The 16001-nt window shown below is 49.2% G+C and overlaps 1 protein-coding gene and 1 long non-coding RNA gene across 3 annotated transcripts in view; both read left to right on the top strand.

Moving 5' to 3' along the window:
* The window catches only part of Itgb5 (integrin subunit beta 5), a 114111-nt gene extending 103894 nt beyond the window's left edge, over positions 1-10217 (top strand). For both annotated transcript variants that reach the window (XM_058583526.1, XM_046457933.2), the window contains 5 exons: positions 44-266; positions 4179-4279; positions 6888-7007; positions 8637-8803; positions 9496-10217. In XM_058583526.1, coding sequence (XP_058439509.1) covers positions 44-266; positions 4179-4279; positions 6888-7007; positions 8637-8803; positions 9496-9591 — 707 coding nt within the window. In that variant the 3' untranslated portion in view covers positions 9592-10217. The remainder of the gene's footprint in view (positions 1-43; positions 267-4178; positions 4280-6887; positions 7008-8636; positions 8804-9495) is intronic.
* Positions 10218-14543: 4326 nt separating this feature from the next.
* Positions 14544-16001, top strand: part of LOC124101786 (uncharacterized) — a 23347-nt gene continuing 21889 nt past the window's right edge. The window contains exon 1 of the long non-coding RNA XR_006854706.2: positions 14544-14731. This is a non-coding gene — a long non-coding RNA (uncharacterized LOC124101786). The remainder of the gene's footprint in view (positions 14732-16001) is intronic.

Raw genomic sequence — 16001 nt, 5'->3', positions numbered from 1 at the left:
CATAAAGAAGGGTAGCCCTGATGTGTCTCATGTGCTCTTTCAGGCCATGGTGAGTGTCACTGCGGAGAATGCAAGTGCCATGCAGGTTACATTGGGGACAATTGTAACTGCTCAACAGACATCAGCACGTGCCAGGCCAAGGATGGGCAGATCTGTAGCAACCGTGGGAACTGCATCTGTGGGCAATGCCAGTGCACAGAGCCCGGAGCCTTTGGGGAGACATGTGAGAAGTGTCCAACCTGCCCAGACGCTTGCAGCACCAAGAGGTAACAGCCCCGCGCTCAGCCCATGCCTGTCTTCCAGCCAGGCAGCCCTCAGGGCCAGCCAGCTGCACTCCCCACTGCCCACAAAACTCTTTCTAATAGTCACTGAAATGGTAGCTTTGAAATGCTGGTTCCATGGGTATATTGTAAGAAGAAGAAAACACACACATACACACACACACACACACACAAACAAGACTGCTATTCTGTTCCTAAACAAGTTTAAAAATTACTAGATTACCGAGTTGAATGAAATTAAACTGGTGTTGGTACTAAATGCAGTGCCTTCTCAGAGCCCTGAGTGCGCTATTGTGTGTTCTCCAAAGGAAATGCGGTATGCATCTTTTCCCAGATGAATTCCATCCTCCCCATTAACATCTCCCAACGCGGTTTCACGAACACCGTATGGGAACTGCTGCTCGAAACAAAACATAATCAGAAGGTAAATGGGATAGAAAGGCACCCGACCTAGATAAGGCATGCCAGAAACAAGCGAAATGGCTGTTGAATTTTCTGCTCCATTTATACTGATAATGGAGCGCCGGCCCTGGGCTCTGTGCTGCTGCCGAATGTAGAAATTCTCTAGATACGACTGGGCCTTCAGTGGCCCGGCCTGGCACGCTGGCCTCCCCGTGGCCCTGCCTTGACCCTACCAGAGTTCGAGGCGGGGAGTCACAGAGCTCAAGCCGTGGTGCTCCCTGGAAAGCAAGAGTGAGGTTCGCTCTTGAAACTTGCTGGTGAAGCAGCTGAAAAGCCGGGGTGGGTGGGGGGGTGAAGCAGGGACCCAGACAGATGACAGCAGCAATAACACGGACAGTGTTTCTCTGGCTGGGGAACGCAACTGGGTGGTTTTCTGCTGGCAGAACTCCCTTCCACAGGCCTGGCCCAGGCGGACATGAAGAGTTCATGCTCCCTAGGGCCGCGTGGCTGCTGGTCAGTCTGTGTTTAGAAATGATCTGGTGGCAGGGCCTTGGGCTGGATATTTGCCACAGATAAGCCCAAGTGCGGGTAATTGAAAGCTGGCTGATGGTGGAAAGGCAAGATGGACAGGGAAGGGTCTTATTTTGTTTAATTGGAGGGGTTGGGTGCGTCGGAGAGAGGGAAGCCAGATCCTCTTGAGACCTGCTGAGACTGAAGACACAGAGATCCAGATAGAAACAGACTGGGAAGGAGATTGGTGTCCTGGACTGGAGCCCAAATAGCTGTCCCCACGTGAGCTTGGAGTCACAGCCATCACAGCATGTTGTACCCAAGGGATGCGCCTCCAGCTCCCACTAGCAGAGACCTCAGGAGTGCTGCTCTCAGACCTTGGGGCGTATGAGGTTTATGCAGAGTGGGGGCCAACCCAGGGCATCACACACGACATTAATAAAAAGGAGCCCAAACTTCTACGGAGCCACAGGGCAGTACAGGATTGGCTTGGGTCTGTTAAAAGTCCTCAGGGGAAAACAGTCATCGCTTTAAATGTTGAAAGTATTTATTACCCAGAAGACATAGACTTGATGATTTATTAGCACCAAAGGGGCAAGGAGAGCAACGATGCCATAAGGAGGCATTACTGTTCCTTTGTCTTTGTCTTTAGACCACACTGATCCTCCGTTCTCTTTCACAACCTACTTGCAACTTTAAAATTTTGTTTTTAAACAAAGTTCTTTTGACAGTGACTTATATCAAGCCAGTTCTCTACTTGCTCCTTTGCTGAGGGCCATCAGGCTTTGAATGTCCTACATCCTTTTTTTTTTTTTCCCTGTGGTTTCAGGGCAACCAGTCTCCACCTTCTAAAACTAACCAAACACACCCTTCACTTTGGGTGAGTTCACCCTGGGCGCCAGCTGATTTCAATTAACAGGCTCTGAGCAAAGTTTCTCTCTCGGCAACTTGTTTTTTTAAAAAGCCAGACTTACTTTAATACATAACACAAGTTTCAGCCAGTGTGGGCAACATGAGCTAAACTGATACATCCACTTGGATAATTAGGGAGTCCTTCCTGGAGAGCACCTGGGGCTGTAGTTTAAGACAGCAGGGCAGAGAGGCCCTATAGATCCCAGCCTGACCAGAAGCAGCCATCCCGTTTGCTGTGGGTTAATCCAGGAGGCTGGCCCATTGGCCAGCGAGGCCAACTTGAATGAACAACCCTGGAGCCACCCTGCCTAGCCCCCAGCCAAGCCCCCGCTGCTTGCTGTCTAGGGCTCAGACTGTCAGAAGAAATGCAGGCTTTACGCTCAGGTTCCCAGCTCCAGAATGCTTCTGCACAGTCAGGCCTAGGAGAGTGGGATTTTTGTGAACAATTCCAGGATGATTGAATGCTCAAGCATATCATTACTCTCATTAGAAAGGCTTGGTCACTTTCTCTCCCTGATCCACTCCTTGCCCATTCCTTAATCATATCGAGGAAGTGGGAGGGGTGTGTCTGAGGCAGGACGCCTGGGTGTGGGGCCCGCTCTGCCATAAATACCATCTGGGCTTCATGTGCCTCCCCTGCAAGGGGACCTGCTGCAATGACCCACAAGCTCCCATCCTGTTCTCATGTCCCACTTTGCAGCTCCCACACTAGAAGCTTCTCCATCCCCTGGAATTAAAGAGCAGCTAATAGGGGCTTGGGTTGTGGCTCAGTGGTAGAGCGCTTGCCTATCATGCATGAGGCACTGGGTTCGATCCTCAACACCACATAAAAATAAAATAAAGAGAAGTAAATGAAGGTAAAATAAGATGTTAAAAAAAAAAGAGCAGATAATAAAGGCCACGTGCAATCTCTCCACAATCTGCCAAAGGGATCTCCAGACATGTAGCTCCCAGGGTCCCCACAGGTCTTGGGGTGAGCAGGATAGTTGTCCCTGTGTAGCTGAGGTGCTGTGAGGTCACCCTTCACTCTGGGGCCAACAGCAGTCACAGGGACACAGAGATTTGAGCCCTAACCCAGCTTCCAAAAGCACTCTCCTGGGGGCTCCCACCCGGCTTGAGGACCACCTGCGACCCCTCAGCTGAGTTGTTTGGCCTGACCTTCTCCTCCCTGGAGTTAGCTTCTCCCTGGCCTTTGTGTGCTCTGTGTGGCCCCCCAGCCCACCCTCAGAGATAGGACACGCCCACCCCAAGTGTTACACTCCTCGGCAGAAGCCTGCTTCCCAGCCTGCACCTTCAGAGGTCTGGTCTCCTTGAGGTGACCTCAGATGGAGGGAGAATGTCTGAATCAGGTTTTGACTATGTGAAGTGTGGTGACAACCACTCACCTGGGGGCATTGTCATTAAGCGTTTTCACACACTGTCTGATTCAGCTGGTATCTGGGGTGGGAGGAGAGGAATTCATAGGGCCTCTCTTTGGCTTCTCATCCTTCTTCTAAAGAAGCCCCTGTTATACCACGTGGGGTCTCCATAGCCTGGATAGACTCTAAAATAGACCAATTACCAGGTACACGTCCAGCAAGGCCCTGGGGAGCCTGGCAGGAGGGCTCCACCTAGGATGGGGAAGGAACTGGAGCCTGAAGGACTCTGAGACAGTGGTTCTCAGCCCTCCATGGGTGCCAGAATTGCCCAGGAAGCCCCAACCTCAGAGATGTGGCTTTTGTGGTGTGGTTGGGTGAGTCCAGTGTGTGGGAGGGGCCTCTTGCTTGAAGCCATCTCCTCAGCCAGGTGTTCAGCATGGCAGGGTGCAGGTGGATTTGGCTCCTGTCATCAGAATTCCAAAGTCTGTTATTGGCAAGGTGACTCCCCAGAGCAGACACAACTGTAAGCTGACCTGTGTCCCTCCACGGACCCTGGGGCTGCCCACTAACAGCAGCAAGAAGGCAGAGCAGAGAGTCCCTGAGACTAGACCTCTGAAATTGGGACCAGCTAAGCCTTCAGGTCCTGTGTTTTGGGGAGCTGGGTGGGACCAACACACAGAATCTAACAGCCACATTTATTTCCTCTTTTCCAAAGAGATTGCGTTGAGTGCTTGCTGCTTCACTCAGGGAAACCTGACAATCAGACCTGTCAGCACCTGTGCAAGGATGAGGTGATCACGTGGGTGGACACCATCGGTGAGTGTCAAGGTGGGGACAGGGTGCCGCTGGGGGTCTCTGTAGACCCCTGAAGATTTCTTCCTCTGTGGAGAGGAGGGTGGGCTTAACCCCGAGTTAGGAAGTCCAGCCTAGGCTTCCTTGGCATGACTTCTGGTTCTGCATAGAGACCCTGAGCTGAGTCCCCAAGCCTGTAAGATGGTACAGATGCATTGGGAAATAGCTTGCAATTGGGAAATAGTTCAGCATCGAATCCCCACATAATCCAGAATTTGACTCCCAGGTCTATACCCAAGAGAACTGGGTCTACACACACACCTGCACACAAATGCCCATAGCAACATTAGTCACAGGAGTCAAAACTTGGAAACCACCCGAACGTCCACCCACTAATGAATGGCAAACAAAATGTGTCCTGTCCATGCTGTGGAATCTCATTGGTCATCAAAGGGAGTGAAAAGTTGACGCATGTGACAAGGTGGGTGAGTCTCAAAAACATTAACTAAGTGAAACAATGCCAACAGGAGAAAACATTCCATAATTCTATTTGAAATGTCCCAAAGCGAGAGAGCCTGTGGAGACAGAGTGGAGATCAGGGATGGCCAGGGACTGTGGAGAGGGAGAAATTGGCATTGACTGCTAATATGTATAGATTTCTTTTGGGGATGATGGAAGTGGTCTGGCATTAATGAGAATGGTTATATAACATGGTGAATTTACTAAAACTGACTATGTATTTTTAAAATGGTTAAAATGGAAGGAGGGAAAAAAGACTACATACCTGGAAAGTGAATGTGCCCCCAGAGACCTCTTGCTGTAGACCTGCCTCTGCCTTAACTGCAGCTTCTGCAAACTCCCGGCCCCTGCCTCTTGTCTGTCTCAGTCCTGGCTTACCTCTTGTAGACTTCCTTGTTCCCACCTCCCTGATTTTTTTTTTTTTAATTTTTAGTTGTAGTTGGACGCAATACCTTTGTAAAAAATAAAAATTAATTTATTTTTATGTGGTGCTGAGGATTGAACCCTACCACTGAGTCACAACCTCAGCTCACCCACCTCCCTGATTTTGACTGTCTGCTTGGTTAAATGATGGCCTCAGAGAATGTCAGGTCTTGTATTTATTCCACACATATTCCTTGAGCACCTACTTTATGCCAGGTGCTGATGTTATGCCTGAGGGGACAGCAGGGAGCTCACCATAGTGCCTGAGATACCATCTTCCTACCCATCCTCTGACTTGCCACTTGGGGCCTGGTATATGTCACGTTTTGCCTGCAGACCCAGGGCCAGTTCCCCAGAGCCAGACACAAGTGGTCAAAGAAGAAAAGCGGCCTTCTAGCATCTGTTGAAGTGATTATCTTGGTCCATGCACAGCTGCTTCACAATCCAGCTCTCTGAGGTGAATCAGCAGATACAGTTCATGTTCCAGCTCATCATTTACCCTTTTCCTAGGCTTTTAAAATAAACGTTTGCCCTCATGAATCCCAGGCATTGGAGAAGGGGCTGAGAGAAAAGTCCAGACCTTTGTGTTTGATAACCACACTAATGTATCAGCTCCCATGTTAAAACTCCTTTGATCCACCAGGTTCAAAGGGCAAGAGTGGAAAAGCGTTTCATGTCATAACATTAACCTTTGGTTGCTGCTCAGGCCAACCTGTGATTGCTGCCCAATTTCCTTTTCCTTTGTTTCCCTGCTCACCCTTTTTCTCTAGTCCCTTTCCCTCCTAAAGATCAGTCTTGCAGCTGGGCACCAGGGCACATGCCTGTAATCCCAGGGACTCAGGAGGCTGAGGCAGGAGGATCACAAGGGAGAGGCCAGCTGGACAACTTAGCAAGACCCTGCCTCAAAATAAAAACTACAAAGGCCCGGGGATGTGGCTCAGTGGCAGAGCTCTTGCCTAGCATTCAGGAAGCCTTGGGTTTAATCCCAGGTACTAGGGGAAAATAAAATCAGTCTTGTAACCCGAGGGAAGCCACAGAACACCATGCCTAGACAGGGGACGGCGACTCCTTCCCACAGGTCAAAGGCAGCATGGGGCAGGGAGGAAGCAGCTTAACTCTGGGGAGTGAGGCCCGCTGGTATCCAGGCCAGGGCCAGGGAATGGCCCGACCTCTACCACTGGCTCACTTAATCTTTGGATGCGGGGTCACCCAGGGGACCAGCCTTGCATTCAAATATCCTCCTCACCTCTGGAGGTTGTTTTTGGTTTTACATCTCAGGGAAGAGCTGCCTCTTGGCCTCTGTAGCCTGCTTTCAACCCAAGTGGACTGGGGGTTGGAGAGGAAGCGGTCAGGGTGGCTTTTTCTTTTCTTTATCCTCCTAATTTCCATCGACTCCCTTCACCCATTCCCACCCACACCCATTCAAGGCTGCCTTTTTTCACCTCATCCCCAGCAAACACTTCAGAGGGCTGAAGACTCTGATGTGATCCACGTGTCGCCAGAGCAATAAAGTCAACCGGGGGCCTGCAATCCCGCTGTGAGACCCCTGAACTCATTGGAAAGCCCGCCACCCCTCTCAGCCCCTCTGTCTCCTCTTCCTTCTCCGAGGTGCCCGCTCCCCGCCCTGACCACCAGCAGCTCTGGGCTGCCCAGAGACAGGCTCAGGACGTTCTGTTTGCTTTTCTTCTAGTCAAAGATGACCAGGAGGCTGTGCTTTGCTTCTATAAAACTGCCAAGGACTGCATCATGACGTTCAGCTACGCAGACCTGCCCAGTGGGAAGACCAACCTGACGGTGCTGAGGGAGCCAGGTAGGTGGGAGCCCAGCCCCTGGGTCCAGGTGTCTGATGCTGTTCCCTGCTCTGGGGCTGTGGCCCATTCCCTCCCCAGCACCCCCCTCACCATCCTTCCCAAACCCAGGAATACAGTTCACTGTGAAGATCAGGATCTAAGGCCACCGTTGTCCGATTCCTAGGGTTTAGAAGAAAGATGGGTACACAGCTGGGGGCCTGGGATGAGGGCAGAGCTGTGGGGGCAACAGGAGCCATAGTAGGGCAGGACATGCCCCTCAGGAATGTCATCTCGGCAGAGGCAGAGAGCTAATAAGGAAGGAGCCCTTGTGCTCTGCAGGGAGGGTGGGAGGTGCCAGGTCTGGCCCATCAGGGCTGGGCCCTTGCTCGAGTCAGTGAGCATCTGGGTGTGCACACTGCCCTGGCCAGCTGCTCAGGCTTCCCAGGGTGGATGCCAAGGAGGGAAGTTGGAGCGCCGCGGGCAGTGTTGCTGCTGGCCGCCACACTCAGCGTCCTGAGCCACTGCAGGGGCCCAACTTTCATTTGAACACCAACAACTCAGCCTTGCGTGTTGAGCCCAAGGACCAACAGCCTTGAAGTAACTGGGATTTCTAGATTATCTGCTTTTATTCTTCTTTGGACTGAAGGGAGCAGAAAAAGTTTTGCTCTCTTCAATTCACAGCATTGCAAACGCTTATTCCAAATTAAACCAAATCATCTCACCTACTTTCCATGGCCAGAGACCCAGGGAACTGCAGTCCCAATCCAGGACATGTGCCTGTCAGAACAAGGCTTTGTTTTCAAGCACTGTCTCTGTGGTTGTTGAAAATAAACACACTTCGGGGTAAAAATGGGAGTTCATAACTCACTTGAATCAAATGTATGAAATATGATATGTCAAGAGCTTTGTAATGTTTTGAACAACCAATTAAAACAAAAAGAAAAGAAAAGAAACACACATAATCCCAGTGGCTCGGGAGGCTGAGGCAGGAGGATTGCAAGTTCAAAGACAGCCTTAGTAAAAGTGAGACTCTAAGCAACTCAGTGAGACCCTATCTCTAAATAAAACACAAAAAAAGGGCTGGGAATGTGGCTCGGTGGTTGAGTGCCCCTGAGTTCAATCCCTGGTACCCACACCCGCCACCAAAAAAAAAGAAAAAGAAAATAAGCATATTTGATCCAAGGGGCTCCTTCACACTAAGGGTTTAGAAATGTTGGCCAGCCTGGCCCTTGTGGAAATGGTTCATGCCCCCCTTCTCTGTAGTCTGTCCCTGAGAACACGGACATGAACACTGAGCCATGGTCTAGCGTCCTGTTCTGGAGCCTGGGCAGGCCAAGGCGAGGGCGTGGTCTGTTAGGGGACGTGCAGCTGTGCCCCAGGGCTTTCATGGAGACTTTGCTGTTAACTAGCCACATGACCCTGGAACAGTCACTGTCCCTCTTTGGATCTTTCACTCTCTGCACATTGGGGAAAACTGCCCGCCCCCTGCTGTCAGTCACACAGAGGCACCAGGGGATCTAGGAGAGGGCAGAGGAGAAGGCTCTGGGGGAGGCACATCTTTCAACTCAGATGTGCCTGAGGCTGGGGGCAGGAGGGGCACAAGATGTTGGTGGCATTGCCAACCCCCCATGTTCCTGGTCTCTTTTCAGAGTGTGGGACTGCCCCCAACGCCATGACCATTTTGCTGGCCGTGGTCGGCAGCATCCTCCTGATTGGGATTGCACTCCTGGCCATCTGGAAGCTGCTTGTCACCATCCATGACCGAAGAGAATTTGCCAAGTTCCAAAGTGAACGCTCCAGGGCACGCTATGAGATGGTAAGCAGAGGGGACGGGGGCGCAGAAGAGCCTTCCAGACCGGTGGCATGTCTGAGCTCAGCCGTGTGTTAGCAAGAGTGGTCCCCTGGCATCTTTAGCATTAAAAATAAAGAAGTGACACCCACAGGGCTATGCCCAGTCTAGACAATGACAGTGCGTGACTGTAGCACAGAGGGCCTCTCTGCACAGAGTCCTGCCCCAGGCCCAGGCTGGGAGTGCTGTGGGGCAGGGTCACCTGGCACAGCTCAAGCAGAAAGAGTCCACACAGCTCAGAGAAAGTGGGCACATGGAAGAGCAGCTCAAGCAAGTTGCTATGGTCTGTTAGGAAATTCTTCTGAGGAAGCCTCGTCTCCCCAGGCAGACTGCAGGTTTGTGAAGGCCTGAGCACACGGGAAGCCCCCACTGAATCCCAGGAGAGAGTGTCTGTCACAATTGGAAAGGGCTTTCAGAGACTCTATGACCCAATGCCTCATTTCAGAGACAAAGAGTAAAAGTTCAGAGAAGGCAAGGGACTCTCCCAGGGATACAGAGCAAGTCAGAAGCAGAGCCAGCCCTAGAGCACAGATGGTGGCCCCCCAGCTGCATGCTCTGCCTGCCCCCTTCCTGGTGACTGACCATGAGGGGAAGGGCATCTAGTTTGTTGTTTTACATGGGAGAACTAACACAAGTCCTCTTACCGTCACACCCTGCAGGCTTCAAACCCCCTCTACAGAAAGCCCATCTCCACTCACACTGTGGATTTTACCTTCAACAAGTTCAACAAATCCTACAACGGCACCGTAGACTGACAGCGCCCCCTCCCAGAGAGGTACAGAGGGACTAACAAAAAAGACTGCCAGACCTGGACAGCTGCTCACGTGATCACGGCTCCCTAGATAGGCAAGCACAGAGAAGCCCTTCCGGCCAGCCTGGGCAAGGAGCCCACCACCTGCCCAGGAGGGCGCCTGGCCATGCCACCTGGCTGCTGGGCCAGAGCCACGCAAGGCCACCTCCCCTCCAAGCCTGGAAAAACAAGAGGACTTGGCGCTCCTGGCTTTCTCCGCCATGTCCAGCGTCTTGTCCTGATGAACTGCTGGGATGCTGGGCTGCTTCTGCCTCCCTCGCTGGCCAGAGAGAAGGCTACCGGGAAGGGCCAGAGTGTACAAAGCCAACCTGTGGCCTGAATTTTTTTTCCCGTTGGTCATTTTTATATGTAATAAAAAGATCATGCATTTATGGCGTAGTTCTGAGGGCTGGGAATCCTCCGCCTGGTGTCGTGCCCTGCACATGGGTATTGGTGATGGATTGTTAGGTGCCTGTTGAAGGTACATAGTTTGCGAACGTCTGTTTTCCTCTCCTGTCTGTGTTTGTTTAGTACTTTTGTAATGAAATGGAAAAAGATTGTCTGCAATTGAAAGTAAAGATTCAAACAAAATGCGCTGGTGTCTGCCTGATGCTCTCTGACATGTGTGTTCCTTAATGAATGGTCTTGACTGCTGCCCCAGTGACAGGGACCCTAGCCAGCCTGATACTCCAGAGCAGGCTCCTCAGAGAGGGCTCCCTGAGGTCAGAAAAGTCAGGGTAGCTCAAGGGAGCTCTGAGCAAGTGCCTCTGGTCCCTCCCAGGTTTTGCTCAGAGTTGTAGACATGAAAACCACCACTCGGGCATGAAACTCACCACCCACCCCCCATTCTGTCCTGTTCTGTTCTAAGGTGCTGAAACTGGAAATAGAAGGTACAGATGACAAAGGGTCAAGCTATGCCTTCCTCCCAAAACTACCTCTTATATATCATCCTCAGTGACATTTCCCCCACCCAACTCCTATGTTCCGCCCAGACCCCAAACACAAAACTCATTTCCACTTTTGTTTCCTGTAGAGTCCTAAAGGCCCCTCAGATTCCGTCAGAGATGGACGGGACCCCAGAGGTCTTCTGATCCTATAGCCTTACTTACAGAAGAAGAAGCCGATTCACAGAGAAGGCGAGTGTCTTGCCCAAGTGTCAGGCTAACTGTGACAATCTGGCACTAAGACCCCTGGCTCAAGATCATCCAAAGTGGCAGCCTCTGATGCCTGCTCTTCCCTCCACAAACCTCTTCACTGATCATTTTTGCTGTTTGTGTCACTTCAAGGCTACTATGCCTTTGTTCCTAATTCATCTGTTCTCCGTCTTGGACTAAATTCCCCTGACTTCATTTTACCAAGGCTAAGACAAATGCCTGTCAGCCAATAGGGCTGATTACATGGAGCAAAAAGAGCAGATTCCTTTTTTATTGTACATCATAATTATGCATAAGAGTGGAATTCATTATGCCATATTCACATGCACATTACGCAATTTGATCAATCTCATTCCCCAGTAGTTTTTCTTTCCCTTCCATCCTGCCTCCCCCATCTGATTGATTGCTCCACTCTACTGATTGATCTCCCTTCCATTAATGTTTTAATTATTACATTACAATTATACAAGTGAGATTCATTGTATCATGTTCACACATGGACGTAGCATAGTTTGGGAGATTTCATTCCCCAGGACTTCCCTATGACCTCCCCTCCTCCCTCCTCCAACCTCTTCCCCTATTAGTTTCCTTCCTATTTTCATGAGATCCCTTTTCAATTCCTTTGTCGTCTTCTTCTTTTCTTCTCCCACATGTGAAAGAAAACATTTGACCCTTGACTGAGTCTGGCTTATTTCACTCAGCATGATGTTCCATTCATTTACTAGCAAATGACATCATTTCTTATTTGTGGCTGAGTAAAACTCTATTGTATATCTATACACCACGTTTTCTTTCTTTTTAAAAATATTTTATTTATTTCTATTCTTTATTAATCTGTTGAGGGACACCTAAGCTGGTTCCATAACTTGACTATTGTGAATTGTGTTACTGTGGACACTGAGACGCATAGATCACTATAGTATGCTGATTTTAGATCTTTGGAATCAAATGAGCTGGATGGCTGGGTCATATGGTAGTTTCATGCCTCATCTTTTGAGGAATCTATCACTGTTTTCCAAAGTAGCTATACTAATTTGCAGTCCCACCAACAGTCTATGAATGTACCTTTTCTCCCACATCCTCACCAGCAATTATTGTTATTTACATTCTTGATGATTGTCATTCTAACTGGAGATGAAATCAGTGTAGTTTTGATATGCATTTCCGTGATTGCTAAGGATGTTGAATAATTTTTCATGTATTTGTTGGCCACTTATATTTCTTCTTTTGAGAAATGTCTATTCTTTTGCTCATTTATTGATTGGTTATTTGGGGGGGGGGGTTGGCATTAAGTTTTTCAAGTTCTAATTATACTCTTGATATTAATCCCCTGTTGGAAGAGTAGGTGACATAGATTTTCAGCTCTCTCTTCACTCTTAATCATTCCCTTGGCTGTGTAGAAGCTTTAAAATTTGATGGCATCCGATTTAGTGATTCCCAAAAGAACATATTCTTACTTTCCTTGCTCTTGAGAACTTGAGGAAGCTGCCTTAAGTGCTGTTCAGTATAAAGATAAATGTAATGAAAATATACAACAGATAGATAAAATGGTAACTTTGAGGCTTTCTACATTGAAAAAGATGATCTTTTAAAAAAATTTTAGTTGTAGTTGGACACAATACCTTTATTATTTTTTATTTATTTTTATGTGGTGCTGAGGATAGAACCCAGGGCCTCACACATACTAGGCAAGTTCTCTACCACTGAGCCACAACCCCAGCCCAAGATAGATGATCTTTTAAGCAGCTTTGGGGCATCTCCCAAAGATGTTGTGGATTTCCTGGAGATAAAACATTAACTTGTTCAAAGTCCCATTTTCTATAGGCAGCTCTGTGTGTGCACAACATTCTGGAGCCACATACCCTATGGCAGCTCCCTCTGTATTAGAAGGTCAGATAACTGACCCCTGGTTTCTACCTGATATGGAATTTTGGGTGTTTCATCCCAACACCAGGAAAGATGTGTGGATGGGACCTACTACCCACAGTGCCCTGCTGCCCCCTGCTGGAAGCTCTCTGTTTGGACCCCTGACTTTTGAGATTCTAATCAGTACCATTACGTTTCACTTTTTTTGAGGGAAGAGGGGAGTGCTGTGTGTGGTACTAGGGATGGAATTTAGGGCTTCACACATGCCAGGCAAGTGCTCTCCCACTGAGCTACATCCCCAGCCCTCATTTCTTAAGGTTATAAAGAGAGCTAATTGCAAAGACCATCCATTCCAAATGACTCATTTTACAACCCAACCCTAGATCTATAGTTTTATAATTTTTAGAGATATTTATCAAAATGTAACTTTAGGCCTGGTATAATGGCACATACTGTAATCTCAGCAATTTAGGAGGCTGAGGCAAGACGATCACAAGTTCAAGGCCAGCCTCAGCAACTTAGCAAGGCCCTAAGCAACTTAGACACAGTCTCAAAATAAAAAGATCTGGGGATATAGCACAGTGATAAAGCACCCTGGGTTCCAATCCCCTGTACAAAAAAAAAAAAAGTACCTTTCTTTAGCAGTTATTTGGCCAGTCTCCCTGCCATAACAACACAAGATGATGGAGCTCCTCACAGTGGGCTGCAGGGCTCTCCCCAGCGGGGGACTGACACTGCCCTTCCTATTTGTTTCTGAACTATGGAGACACACAGATTGGAGGGAGCCTTCTATTGCAGAGGGAGCTGCCATTGTGCCACATGACCCTGAAGGACCACCTGGCAGTCTCAGAAAAAAAAAAAAACAACATTTTTCTAGTGTCTGAAAAGATTAAAAAGCACTGCATTTACTACATATTTCCAAATGGTAATTTTATTGATTGATTTTTATTGATTGATTTGAACAACTTGCTTTTTTTTTTTTTTTTTTGCTACCAGGGATTGAACCCAAGGCTACTTGAGCACTGAGCCACATCCCCAGCCCTTTTTGTTTTTTATTTTGAGACAAGGTCTCACTGAGTTGCTTACAGCATAGCTAAGTTGCTGAGGCTGGCTTTGAACCTGATCCTCCTGCCTCAGCCTCTCAAGGCACTGGGATTACAGGTGTGCATCACCACACCTGGCAACTTACTGAATTTTTCTAATAATAAAATTCTAGATGGAAAAATAGCAAACAGAGAAAATCATAAAATAAAAATATTTCAGAATCACACCCCCCAGGGGTAACTACTCTTGACCTTAGCTATAATTTCAATCTTTAGTATTAAAGTCTTGGTCTCTAGCTCGGCATTATTGGGAGCTGGTGGCAACTTTAAAAGTTGGAGCCTACTGTGAGGACTCCCAGTCATTGGGGGGTGCACCCTGAAGGACCCCAGCTCTTCTGCTCTCTCTTTCCTTCTAGCCATGAGGCGAGCGCTGTCCCACCACACACTCCTGCCGTGATCTGCTGCCTCACTGCAGGCCCAAAGCAATGGGCCAATCGGTCACGCACTGACACCCCCAAAACCATGAGCCCAAATAAACTTTCTCACTTATTGAGTACCTTGGGTATTTGTTAGAGTAGTGGAAAGCTGACTAACACAACCTTTTTTTGTAGATGGCTTTTCAGTCTTTTTTCTATACGCAAACTTGTCATTTTTTACCCAATTGGGACTATACTGTCCGTCTTTTGAAAAGGACAGGGAATTGTCATTCTGCTTGGTTAAACAGTACTTCATCAAACCAAAGTACCCAATAGCACCTCTTCTGGAGAAGAAATGGACTTTTAAAATTTGCTTCATTGGGATCAAAGTTCAAGTTGTTACCAAGAACTTGTCCATATTTCAGATGGACAGAGAGGGAGGCCAGGCCTCTCTCTGTGGGAGTGCTCTGCACTTTTAACTGAGTAGCTGTTCTTGGAAAACTTCCAGCACATGTGGCTCTTACCTGCTCCTGGGACAGCCTCATACACTCTGCTGCTGTTATGGACTGAATTGTCCCTCAACTTCATACATGAAGCTTTAACCCCAGATGTGATGGTATCGTGAGGTAGGACCTTTAAAGAAGGAATTGAGGTTAAATGAGGCCATAAGATGGCGCCTCATTCCAACACAACTGGTGTGTTTATGGGAGGAGGAGGCGCCAGGGATGCAGAGGAAAGACCCCGCTAGGACACAGTGAGGGGGCGGCTGTCTGCAGCAGCGAGGTCTTAGGAGAAATCCTATGTGCTGCTGCCTGATCTTGGACATCCAGCCTCCGGAACTATAAGGAATGAATTCCCATTGTAAGACATCAGGCCATGGTAAGTGGTGAGGGCACCTGAGCAGACTGAAACTGAGCCAGCTGCAGTGGCACTTTGTGATGGCTGAGGGAGCAGGAAAGAGGAGCTCTGGGCAGTGCTGGCCATGATCTGAGGAATCTGGGCTCCTATGAGGGGCAGCCACCATACTACAGAGGCAGATGACACAGATGTGCCCCGAGCAGTCCACCACCTGGCACCTGCAGCCAGTTGTAAGCACTCAGAGTGGCCTGTCACCCTGGCAGTGAGCCATTCTGGCCCCTCTGAGAAGGCTCTGCAGGCTGCAGGGCTGAGCTAGGTCAATCCCACTTGGCTTCCTGTCTCCTTTCTCTGGGGCCCCTCCGGGCCCTCTGGGGGACTTGGACTAGAGCAAGAGGACAGGAGGTTAAGGCTGAGCTGCCTGAGGAGCAGTCCTGCCAGGCCTGAGGTGCTGCCCGGGGAGCTGGGCTTGCTGCTGTGGGAGGGACAGGTGGGAGCAGGGACAGAGGTCACTGCCTGGCCAGCCCGGCTGACAGAGTCACTCCCCAGATAGGTTGGATGACATGTCACATGAGAAGGCCTTCACTTTGGATTCATGTCTTGTGGGGTTTAATGCCACAGAGTCCCCCTGCCCTGTGACTGGTGCTGCGTATCGTCACACAGTGGGACCCGCGTGCCCTGGCCTGTTGCTGTCTGGATTGTTAGGGAGCTGGGAGCTCCGTGTTTTCGATGTTCCAGAGACTGTTCATATGGTGGGGACTACAGAGAAAGGACTGTGTGTTCTTTGTCCTCTCTGCCAAATGCTGACCCACATGCTGTCCCAGCATTCCCCTCTCTGTGTAGCTTTCTGATCCTCTGACAAATGTCCTGCTGCACAACTTCATTTTAAGGTGCTTCAAATTCTTGTTGCAAAAAACAAGACACAGCTGGGCTCAGTGGTGAAGGCGTATAATCCCAGCGGTTCAGGAGGCTGAGGCAGGAGGATCGCAGGTTCCAAGCCAGCCTCAGCAACTTAGTGAGACCCTATCTTAAAATTAAAAA

Source organism: Marmota monax, unplaced genomic scaffold (genome assembly GCF_021218885.2).
Source record: "Marmota monax isolate L192 unplaced genomic scaffold, Marmota_monax_Labrador192_F-V1.1 WCK01_AAM20220418_F8-fsc00052, whole genome shotgun sequence".
In the NCBI taxonomy this organism is placed as follows: Eukaryota; Metazoa; Chordata; class Mammalia; order Rodentia; family Sciuridae; genus Marmota; species Marmota monax.
The sequence above is the reverse complement of the archived record's forward strand: the minus strand, read 5'-3'. Positions and strand labels throughout refer to the sequence as shown.